The 12,947-nt window shown below is 33.4% G+C and overlaps 1 protein-coding gene across 3 annotated transcripts in view; it reads right to left on the bottom strand.

Annotated features, from left to right (window-relative positions):
• RNGTT (RNA guanylyltransferase and 5'-phosphatase) overlaps window positions 1–12,947 on the bottom strand; it is a 358,579-nt gene that overhangs the window by 156,806 nt on the left and 188,826 nt on the right. For all 3 annotated transcript variants that reach the window (XM_054491099.2, XM_063666408.1, XM_063666409.1), the window contains one exon: window positions 5,516–5,616. In XM_054491099.2, coding sequence (XP_054347074.1) covers window positions 5,516–5,616 — 101 coding nt within the window. The remainder of the gene's footprint in view (window positions 1–5,515; window positions 5,617–12,947) is intronic.

Below are 12,947 nucleotides of genomic sequence, written 5' to 3' on the forward strand. Positions count from 1 at the left end.
GTTAAAATATTTGCTGTGTTTCTGTTTTTAACTAAATCCAAACTGGTATGTCTATTAACATCACAAAACTATGTGTGAATGTAAAATCAAACGACAAATGTAGATGCTAGGTCTGAGTTCAACCTCAAAGCTCTAGGAAATCTTGTATCTCAACAGACTAGACCAATTTCTAAAAGATACTATTAGAGATTTTTAGAACACTATTAGCAACTTTCCTGGAAACACATACAGGAAGACACATGTATACAACTATATTTTACAAAAGACTTTTACAGTGAAAAAGACACTGAATATTTCCAGTTTCTCACTATTATAATGATGCTTCAATAAAATTATTATACACATACTTTTACATATTCTTATTTGTTTGTATATACATTCCATCACTGAATATTTCTGGAGTGCCTACTATAAACAAGTCACCATGCTATGTACTAAGAATACAACTATGTAGAAGACAAACAACATCTCTCCTTTCACAAAATTGGAGCATATTTTCTCAGGACATATACTACCTTATTGCCCATTGAAAGAGTTGTACCAACGTCTGTTCCTACCAAACAGTTTAGGAGACTATCTGTTTGCTCACATTCTAACCAAAAGGGACAATGTTATTATTTCCAATGTGATAGGTAAAAAAATTACATTTTGGGCCAGGTGCGGTGGCTCACACCTGTAATCCCAGCACTTTGGGAGGCCGAGGTGGGTAGATCATCAGGTCAGGAGATAGAAACCATCCTGGCTAATGCGGTGAAACCCCATCTCTACTAAAAATACAAAAAATTAGCCGGGCATGGTGGCAGGTGCCTGTAGTCATAGCTACTCGGGAGGCTGAGGCAGGAGAATGGCATGAACCCGGGAGGCGGAGCTTGCAGTGAGCTGAGATCCCACCACTGCACTCCAGCCTAGGAGACAGAGTGAGACTCCATCTCAAAAAAAAAATTACATTTCATTCTTGTTTTAGAATGTATATTTTTTATTAGAAGGACAAAAATTTTTATATTTTCACAGCAAAGTGAGGCTTCTTCATTCAGGGCACTTTTTTTCCACTTGATAATACAGAGTTATGTTTTTAATCCATGACTTAACCATACATTCTGCTGAGGTTCAATTAATAACTATAACCATTTTTAAAGCAAACATTTATTTATTGAGTTTTACGCTGAATTTACATGCATCATTTATTTAATCCCCACAAAACCTGATAAAGCAGTATTATTTTTTCATCTTAGCCCATTAGCTTGTAAATTCTACAAAGGCAGACTTATATTTACTTTGTTTACCCATACAATTAAATATTGAGTATAAATAAATCTTCAGCACAACAAATCTACAAAATAAACATTATTCCTGTGGACATTTTACAGATGAGGAAGGTTAGGTAGGTTAAGTAACAAGACCACACAGCAAATAAGTAGTGGAACTTGGATTTGGTTCTGGGCAAACTTGGCTAATAACCTATGTTCTTAACCACTATATGCTATATATACCAGTATATATACTGTCAAGGTTATTTTAAGAGACTTGTTACAAAAACCTCTATAATGAAAAGTTACTGACTTTGCTGTGCTCTTGCTCTCCAGGTGTTTAACAGTTATGATAAATTACACAAATAAGCTAAAGATATATGCATTTTAAAAGAGAAAATTAACAGAGATTGGAATCAAATAGGAAATGATTCACACAGAAAGTTGGACTTAGTGCAGCAAGTAACAGATAGTATTGCAGAGGCAGCAAGAAGGGAAGACGCACTTTTAAATTTGTTTTGATTAAAACAATAAAAATAATGGCAAACATTTAAACGTTTACCATGTACCAGGTTCTGTTCTAAACATTTTACATACATTAGCTTATTTAATCCTTACAGAAGTCTTACGAGGCCAACTTATTTTATTGATGAAGAACTTGACACACAGCAAAAGTAATGTGCTCAATCACACAGACAGTAAGGAGATAACCTAGGCAGTCCAGCTTTAAAACCTGCACTCTAAAATACTATTCTGTACAAATAATAAGTTTATACCAATCACTATATATCACTGACATCGTACTCAGGAGTTTGCAATTTCCAGAGTACAGACTACTTTTGTAATTCTAGCTTTTGACAATGACCATGGTTTTAGGTCATAAGTTAGTTAATATAAAGCCATCATATTTTTAAAACAACAAATAGCTCTCAGATGAAAATCTATGTTGTGTATAAAACTCAACACAATATAAATTGCTAAGACATACAAAAGTTATATCAGGCCATGATAAATCAATGTTAATATATCTCAAATTTTCAGAAATGATAATGGGAGATGAAAAGAGCAAAGTATAGGTTTTAATTGCCATCAACAGGGCACTCAACACATAGAACAGATTTTTCTATTTGTATTAAATTTCAATCTAACAGAAATCTATACTATTAGCACCTCATTAAAGTCAAACTCAAAAACATACCTAGAATGCCTAAGTCTTCATTTCTTAGAAAACTACTGTAGTCATTTTCAAAGACTACTATTTATATTATACCTTCAAGATATTCCATTCCATTTTAGGCTTTGTAGAAATATTTGGAAGTACAATCAAAGAAATGAGCTTCTCTCATGGTGTTTTAATAGCTTAGTCCCACTTCACTAGTGCATGCTTAATGATTCAGAGACATAGCTACTCCCCTTTCAAACTATTATAGGCATATTTCTTACAGTGTTCTCTAAAATACTGAGTTAATGCTAAGCATTAGATATAAACTCATTTATTCAGTAAAGACTGCTATAATGCACACATTCTTTACATTTAGAAAAAGCATATTACTCTGGCTAACTGAATATGTTTCACATAATAGTTACCATGTTATATCTCATATTAAATATTCTATTTTTGAAAATTGACTCCTATTACACAAATAATGTACATACACTGATGTAAATTGCATATTCCTATCTGAAAATCACCTTAGAGAAACATTTGGATGAGTTTTAAAGATGCACTAGACTCAAAAGTAATTCCATTTTTTAGGAAGAAGACATTAAATAGGTAAAATTTTAAAAGAACAAAATATATTTAAAACGTACTATGAATAAAGGCAAAACTAGGATGACAAACTACTAAACTGAATTACATCATGCTATGTTTAATTACAATAGGAAACTGCAAGAAAAAATAACATTTTTTACTATTAGAGAAATGAGTATTCTATGTTTAGCCTCATGAAGCCTTTAAGTGCCACTAAGAACTGACTGTAAAAGGCAAAAGTAAGTTATTTTTTAAAAACCCAATGAAACAATCCGAGAGTCTATCCTCTTTAACCAAATATAAATATAGCATTAAGAAAAATAGAAGATTTGGTAATGAAGCAGTTTAACAAATTTTACTTCATCTTTGAAGTCCTATTTTTCAAAGAACTATATTCACTTGTGTCAAAAAAAAAAAAAAAAAAAACAGGGTAGCCCCACTAGAATTAGTTTCTTAGCCTCAATTTTTCTAATAGTGAGATGGTCTTCTATAAGGCACTTACAGAAGAACATATCAAACCTACACCCAACTTGCATGATTAGTGATAAACAATCCCACATTTGACTGGCAACTGAGAAAATCTGTACACTGGGCACTTTGTCAGGAAGACTAATCTTGAATGTTCAACATATCAATATTTATCCAATGTTTAGATAAGAGAAAGATATTTTTGAAACTATCCTGAAAGTCATTCATGTGTGTGTATTCCAGCTATATAGTCTCAAATTTTTCTATCCTTGGATTATAATCAGACTCATATAGAGCTCAATATATTCTTGGGGGTTCCAGATAATTGTTCTAACAACTTTTTGCCATTAAGTCCCAATTGTAAATTAAGCCACATACATTTAGGGATAGTCTGTGTGTGTGTGTGTGTGTGTGTGTGTGTTTCTTTTTTTTTTTTTTTTTGAGACAGAGTCTTGCTCCGGGCTCAAGCAATCCTGCCACCTCAGCCTCCCAAGTAGCTGGAGCCACAGGCATGCACCACCATACCCGGCTAATTTTTGTTTGTTTTAGAAACAGGGCCTCCTTATTTTGCCCAGACTGGTCTCAAATTTCTGGCCTCAAGTGATCCTCCCACCTTGGCCTCCCAAAGTGCTGGAATTACAGGCATGAGCCACTGCACCCAGCCTCAAATAAAATGTTAAATACCCTGTTGTTTGAAAACGAATACCCACATGCTTTATTAAACCCACCTTTTCACTTAAGATTCACCACAATGCACAGTTTCCTTTCTTTGATAATCCATAGTTTCTTAATATATTTTAATCTTTTGGAGTCTGGACTCCATATATCCCCTGTTCCATCAGCTAGCAAAAATGCTATCTGTGCTTTACCTTTGATAAGTAAAAATTTCACAGGATGCACTGGTAAGCTTTAATCTCTTTGCTAGTGTTATCTTACTTACTTTCTCTTTCTGATTTCCTTGATTAAGGATTTCTTATTTTGTTGTAATGTATTTACTTAGCCAAGATACTTAAAAATTTATAGGACAAAAGTGAAATAAAAACAAAGGTTTGGAAAAATGTTGAAAATATTCATGCTAAAGCATCTTTTATTCTAAGATAGCAACCAAAAAAGTCATAAAAGGAAGATTAACCAATAAATTAAAAAATTAACACTTAATAAACACTATGAAAAATCTGAATGAAAGTCAACAGTTAAGAACTTACCCTACAAAAGTATAGAAAATATTTGCTCTGCAAATGCAAACATGAAGTAATTTCCTTCAAAGTAAAAAAGACTTATTTCGATATGCTTAATTATAATACCAATGATCATATCTTATATCTAGATCTATAATTCATATAAGAGAATTATTTTTCAGTAAAATCTCAAAATTTAGTAAAATTTTCACTTTACAATTTAACAAAGTTCTTTTCTTTGTTGGGGGGGGGGGGGTGCAGCAGGGGAAGTGGTCTCACTCTGTCACCCAGGCTGGAGTGCAGCAGGGTGCAATCTCAGCTCACTGTAACCTCTGCCTCCCAGGCTCAAACAATCCTCCCACCTCAGCCTCCCAAGTAGCTGGGACCACAGGTATGTGCCACCAAGCCCAGCTGATTTTTGTATTTTTGGTAGAGAGGGGGTTTCGTCATGTTGCCCAGGCTACTCTCGAACTCCTGAGCTCAAGCAATCTGCCTATCTTGGCCTCCCAAAGTGCTAGGATTACAGGCATGAGCCACCATGCCCAGCCAAAGTTCATTTTTTAATATTATTATTACCTTTTATGTTACTATTAATATAATAATATATTATTATATTAATGAAAATGATTTTAAAACAAAGATCAGTGAAGTTTAAAGGAAACTGCTAAATGTTAGCTGACACAGGTCAAAGGAGTAATCTCTGAAAATGAAATTGATGTATAAGTATATATGTAAAATATTTTGTAAAATAAAGTATTTTAGTTAATTTCTTTAAAGTATTATAAAGTATATATGAAATACCCTGTAAAAGGTGAAGTCTTACACAAACAGTATTATTTCATGCAAAAAGTACAAAAGTGCATACTTACCCCTCTCCTCCCATTCTTGTTATTTTTAGACGAAAATCCACAGAATTCAGACTGGGAGGCTTCCATTTCAAAATATCATCACATCGACCAGGTTTGTATTTCTAAAGCCAATTAAAATGATGACAATCGTTACTAAGAAGCTAAAAATTAAACATTCAATGTATTAAACCTAATGTAACTTTTTATTAAGCAAAATTACTTCTTTTCTAAACATAATTTTAATCTTTAACCAACAAGTGAGGCTAGATATCTACCTTCTTATTGATGACCTTTCTTCTTTTCCTACCAAAGACATGTAGACCCTTGTTTGTGAAAGTCCAGAAAAAGAATAAAACCAGTGATTCTATCCAACCTTCCTATGACTTAAAAGAAGCTTCAGTTTTAAAAATGCTTTTTTTTTCTTGTTCAGCTTTATGGAGGGATAATGTATAATGAATAAAATTAACCAACAATTCTTGACAAATATATACAGTTACATAACCATGACCAAAATAATGATATTGAACATTTCAAGGACCTGAAAAAGTTTCTTGCTACCATTTGCAGTCAATTCCCTCCGTCAGCATTCTGGCAACAGTGATCTGCTTTCTACGACTATAGTTGTACCTTTACTAGCTACCTAAGAAATACTTTAAAAATAAAAAATAAAGAAATACTTTACATAAGATTTTTGAGACGAATCTATCCTGGTGCATATATTAGTAGTATGTTCCTTTTCATTGCTCACTAGGATTCCGTTGTATGTATATACCACAAATTGTTTACACATTTACAAGGTGATGGATATCTGGGTTGTTTCCAGTTTTTGGCTATCATGAATGATGCTGCTCTGAACATTTGTATTGACATGTTTTCCTAACTCTTGGGTAAATAACTAGGAGAGTGGAATGACTGTATCACATGGCAAATGCATGTTTAGCTTTGTAAGAACTGTCAAACTGTAACATCTTCTATTCCTACCAGAAATGAATGAGAAGTCCATTTGCTCCATATCCGCCTTGGACTAGGCATTGTCAGTCTTCTTAATTTAGCCTTTCTGAAGTGTGTGTCTCATCATTTTAACTGGCATTTCTCTAACAACACAAAGATGATGAAGATCTTTTCTTTTGTTTATTGCTATCTGTATACCTTCTTTGGTGAAGTGTCTGTTCAAATCTTTTATTCTTGTTTGCACTGAGCTGTTTGACTCATTACTGCCTTGTAAGAAGTTACTTACATATTCTAAATAAATAGTCTTGGTTGGATATATGTATTACAAATATTTTCTACAAGTTTGGCTTTTTCATTTTCTAAACAATTTCTTTTGAAGACCAAAGTTCTTTATTTTAGTAATGTCAAAATTATCCATTTAAAAATTATATAATTTGTGCTTTTTGTGACCTATTTAAGGAATATTTTCCTAAAGTCATTACAATTTTCTATTATGTTTTCTTAGACAAGTTTTATGGTTTCAGCTCTTATTTTTAGGTATACAAACCACTTCAGCTTTATTAATTTCTATGGTATGAAGCACAGGACTGTGTATACATATATATATATACACATATATACACACACACACACACACACACAGGACTGTATATATATATGTATATACACACACACACACAATTTCTTTTCTCACTAATCTGTTGCATTGACATATATGTCTTTCTTCCTGCTAATAGAATAGTCTCAATTACTATAACTTTATACATTTTGAAAACAGGCTGTGTAAGTCCTCAGACTTTATTCTTCTTTTTCAAAACACTTTTAGCTAACGTAGCATTTACATTTCCACATAAATTTTAAAATCAGCTTGCCAATTTCTATTAAAAATAAGCCTGCTGAGATTTTAATGAGGATTACACTGAATCAATTAATAGGTCAGGGAAGAAATGACATCTTAACCAAATTGAATCTTCTGATTCATAAACACTGTAAATCTCTCCATTTATTCATCCTTAAATGAATCTTAACAATGTCCTGTAGTATTCAGTATAGAGATCTTGCATGGCTTTTGTTAAATGTATTCCTAATAATTTACTATTTTTGGTGAAATTATCAACACAAAAATTCAGTTTTGCCTCTATACACCAGCAATAAAAATCAAAGAAAAAAAAGGAAAGGACATTTTTAAAAACTTACAATAGGGTTAGGCACGGTGGCTCACACCTGTAATTCCAGCACTTTGGGAGGTAGAGGTATGAGGATAGCTTGAGCCCAGGAGTTCGAGATCAGCCTGGGCAAGAAAGCAAGACCTTATCTCCATAAAAAAATTTAATAATTAGCCAAATATAGTGGCACATGCCTGTAGTCCCAGCTCCTTAGGAGGCTGAGGTGGGAGGATTGCTTGAGCCTGGGAGGTCAAGGCTATAGTGAGCCATGATCATACCACTGTACTCCAGACTGAGCAACAGAGTGAAACTCTGTCTCAAAAAAAAAAAAAAGAAAAAAAAAGTGCAATAGCATCTAGAGGAACAAAATATGTAGGAATTAATTTAACCAAGGTGAATCATCTGTATACTGAACATCGATTTATTTAAAAAAAAAAAAAAAGATGGAAAGACATCATATGTTCATGGATAGGAAAACTCAATGTGTTAAGATGTCAATACTCCCAGAACAATCTACAGATTCAATGCAATCTCTATGAAAATTCCAACAGCGTTTTCCACAGAAATGAAAATGTGCTCTTCAAATTCAAGTGACATTTCAACAGGCCTAAAGAGTCAAAACAATCTTGAAAAAAGAAAAAAATTGAAAGAGTCACACTTTTTACTTTTCAAAACTTACTACAAAGCTACAGTAATCAAAATAGGTGGTACTGGCATAAAGATGGACACAAACACCAACAGAATAGAATTAAGAGTACATAAAATAAAGTCATACATCTATAGCAAATTGATTTCTTTTCCACAAGAATGCCAAGCCCATTCAATGAGGAAAAGAATACTCTCTTTAAGAAAGAGAGGTGGGACAGCTGGTTTTCCACATGTAAAACCATGAAACTGAATGCCTACCTCATACCATATACAAAGATCAACAAAAAATGAATAAACAACCTGTAACATGTAAAACCATAGAAGTCTTAGAAGAAAACATAAGGCTTTGTGATCTTAGATTTAGCAGTAGATTTTTAGTTTTGACACCAAAAGCATAAGCAACAAAAGAAAAACTACATAGTTTGGACTTAACCAAAATTAAAAACCTTTGTGCATGACAGAACATTATCAAGAAAGTGAAAAGACAACCTATAGAATGGGAGAAAATGTTTGCAAATTATACATCTGATATAAGCCTGGATATGTATCTATTTATATCCAGAATATATTGTTAAAATGGATACAACTTAACAACAACAAAAAAACCCAAATTCAAAAGTAAAAAGACTGGAATAAACATTTCTCCAAGGAAGATATACAAATGGCCAATAAGCACATGAAAAGATGTTCACTATCATTAATCATTAAACAAATGCAATCAAAATCAAATAGAGATACCACTTCATACTAACTAGGGTGACTATAATTTAAAAAAAAAAACACAGAAAATAACAAGTGTTGGTGAGAATGTGGATAAATCAGAACATGCACATTGCTGTTAGAAATGTAAAACAGTGCAGCCACTATAGATAAAAGGTTAACAGTACCTCAAAAAGCCAAATACAGAATTACCACATGACCCAGAAGTTCCATTTCTAGGTACACACTCCAAAAACCTGAAAACAGCTACTCAAACAGACACTTGTATGTCAATGTTCACTGACGCATTCTTCACAAAAATTAAAAGGTAAAGACAATACAAGTTTCCATCAACAGGTGAGTAGATAAACAAAAGGTTGTATATACATATATTATCCAAATATAAAAAGGAATGAAGTTTTGATATGTGCTACCAAATGGAAGAACCTCAAAAGCATTATGCTAAGCGAAATAAGCCAGACACAAAAGGAAAATATTGTATGATTCCACTTACATGAAATATTTAAAATAGAAAAAAATCATGGTGACCAAAAGTGGATTAGAGGTCACCCAGGGCTACAGTGTGGAAGAAAATGGAAGTTACTGCTTAGTGGTTAAATGATTTCTGTTTGCGATGATGAAAAGGTTTTGGAAATAGTGGAGGTGGTTGTACAACACTGTCCATGTAATTAGAGATTATAAAAATTATTTTAATAAACAAAAGCTTTGTAAATAATTGTGTTCTTAAGCATTATAACTTCCTAATGTATATAATATGTAAATATAAATAAATCATACTAATCAATATATTTGTATATTCACTTTATAGATATCCTAATTGGAATGCATTTACTCAACAGAATGAAAAATTAATTGAAATTTTTTGATATGTAAAGTATATAACATTATAACACAATGTGTGATATACATAGTGAAATGATTACTATGGTAAAGCAAATTAACATTATCCATCTCCTCACAGTTACCTTGTATGTGTGTACATGTGTGTCAAGAACATCTGAAATCTACTCTCTTGGCAAACTTCCAGTATATAAAACAATATTATTAAGTACAGTCATTGTGCTGTACATTAGACCTCCAGACTTATTCAGCCTACGTAACTGCAAATTTGTGCTCTTTAACCTACATCTCCCCAAATCCCCCATCCTCAGCACTGGTAACCTTCTTCCTAGTCCTCAACAGTAGCTTCTAGTTTCAACAAAACAAATCCCTTTGAATACCCACAACTGAGAGGGGGGACAAAAAGCATGCTCTCCTCTGACCTGAGCTTGCTAATTTTTTCATATTTCTAACCACAGAAGACTGTACAGTTAGAACTGACAGAGTAATTTATATCTGTTTCAATTATAATAAGGAGGTACAGAATTCGTTTATCACCTATAATCAAAAGTTGTTATTAATGAGTTACCAACTGGGTTTGTTTCTCCCCCATTTAAAAGAGCTTATTAATCAAGTAGCTTCATAATAGGTGTTTTTTGCATTCTGTTTCTGTGTACTCAACTTTTTGAGATTCCACATGTAAGTGAAATCACACACCATTTCTCTTTCTGTGTCTGACTGACCTTGCTTAGTACAATGCCCTCCAGCTCCATCCATGTTGTTATAAATGACAGGATCTTTTTTTCTAAGCCTGAATAATATTCTGTTGCATAAATATACCATAATTTCTTAATTCATTGACCCACTGAAGGACATTTAGGTGGTTTCCATATGTAGGCTGTTGGAAATAATGCTGTAATGAACATGGGAGCATACATTTCTCTATGAGGTACTAATTTCATTTCTTTTGGTATATACTCAGAGGAACTGCTGAGTCATATAATAGTTTTGTTTTTAATCTTTTGAGGAGCCTCCATACTGTTTTCCATAATGGTTGCACCAATCTACATTCCTACCAACGGTGGGACACCCTTACTCTCCACACCTTCACCAACTATTTTGTATGTTATTTTGTATTTTCGATAATAGCCATCTTAATATGCATGAGGTAATATCTCAATGACGTTTTAATTTTCATTTCTCTGTGACTGGTGATGTTGAGCACTTTTTCATACACCTTTTGACCTTTTTTTTTTTTTTTTTTTTTTTTTGAGACAGAGTTTCCCTCTCATTGCCCAGGCTGGAGTGCAATGGTGCAATCTCAGCTCACCGCAACCTCCGCCTCCCAGGTTCAAGTGATTCTCCTGCCTCAGCCTCCCAAGTAGCTGAGATTACAGGCATGTGCCAGCACACCCAGCTAATTTTGTATTTTTTTTCTTCTTCTTCTTTTTTTAGTAGAGACGGGGTTTCTCCATGTTGTTCAGGCTGGTCTCAAACTCCTGACCTCAGGTGATCCACCCACCTTGGCCTCCCAAAGTGTTGGGATTACAGGCGCGAGCCACCATGCCCGGCCACCTGTTGACCACTTTCATGGCTTCTTTGAAAAAAAAAAAAAAAAAAAAAAAAGTCTATTCAAGTCCTTGGATTATTTGTTTTTGTTTTGATTTTTGCTACTGAGTTGTGAATTCCTTTAATATTATACACCTTATCAGATATGTGCTTTGCAAATATTTTCTCCCAATCTGCCTTTTCATTTTGTTGATTGTTTCCTGTTGTGCAGAAGCTTTTTAGTTTCATGTAGTCCCAGTTGTCTATTATTGCTGTTGTTGGCTGAGCTTTTGATGTAACATCAAAAAGATCACTGCCAAGACCAACATATCTATTTTAAGTGGATTTTTGTGTATGGTATAAGGGTCCAATTTCATTCTTTTGTATGTGGATATTCAAGTTTCCCCAACATCATTTACTGAAAAGATTATCTTCTCCCCATTGTGTATTCTTGGTGCCCATGTCAAAAATTTGAACATACATGCTTGGGTTTATTTCTGGGCCCTCTACTCTGGTCCACTGGTCTATGTGTATGTTTCTATGTCAGTACTACACCATTTTAATTACTACAGCTTAGTAATATAACTTGAAACCAGGAAGTGTGATGCTTCCAACTTTGTTCTTCTTCCTCAAAATTGCTTTGGCTCTTTCAGGGTTTTTAGTCCCCTACAAATTTTAGAATTGTTTTTCTCTAGTTCTGTAAAAAACATCATTGGTATTTGGATAGGGATTGCACCAAATCTGTGTATCGCTTTGGGCAGTATGGACATCTTAACAATGTAAATCTTCCAATTCATTAACATGGAATACCTTTCCATTTATTTGTTATCATCTTCAATTTCTTCCATCTTGGTTAAATTTATTCCTAGGTATTTTATTCTCTTTGATGCTATTGTAAATGAGATTGTTGTCTTCATTTTCTTTTCAGATAGGCTGTTATTGACTGGTGTAAAGAAATGTAACTGATTTCTGTATGTTGACTTTGCATCCCACAACTTTATTGAATTAACATGTTTTTTTGATATAACAGTCTTCTTCTACATATAGGATCATGTCATCTGCAAACAGAGATAATTCTACTACTTGTTTTCCATTTTAGATGCCTTTTATTTCTTTTTCTTGTCTGATTGCTCTTGCTAGTAGCTCCAGTATTATGTTGAATAGAAGCACCAAGAAGGGGAATCCTTGCCTTGTACTGGATTTTACAGGAAAAGCTTTTAGTTCTTCCCCATTAATTGTGATGCTAGCTGTGGCCTTTTCATAAATGGCCTTTGTGTTGAGAAAATTTTCTTCTATACCTATTTTATTGGAAGTTTTTGTCCTAAAAGATGTTGAACTTTGCCAAATGCTTTGTATGAATCTGTGGAGATGATCATGTGGTTTTAGCTTTTATTGTGTTAATGTGGTATATCATATTGATTGATCTGCATATGTTTATACCAACCTTGTAACCCAGGGATAAATCTCACTTGGGGATTTTAAACGTATTCTGAGTACACAGTAAAAAAAGAAAAGGTATTACCTGAGTGTCTTAAAATTGATTATAGAGGAATGAACACTGTAAGCCTTGAAGGATGGGTAATATTCACTCATGCAGATTT

The sequence above is a fragment of the Pongo pygmaeus genome, chromosome 5 (assembly GCF_028885625.2).
Source record: "Pongo pygmaeus isolate AG05252 chromosome 5, NHGRI_mPonPyg2-v2.0_pri, whole genome shotgun sequence".
Lineage (NCBI taxonomy): Eukaryota > Metazoa > Chordata > Mammalia > Primates > Hominidae > Pongo > Pongo pygmaeus.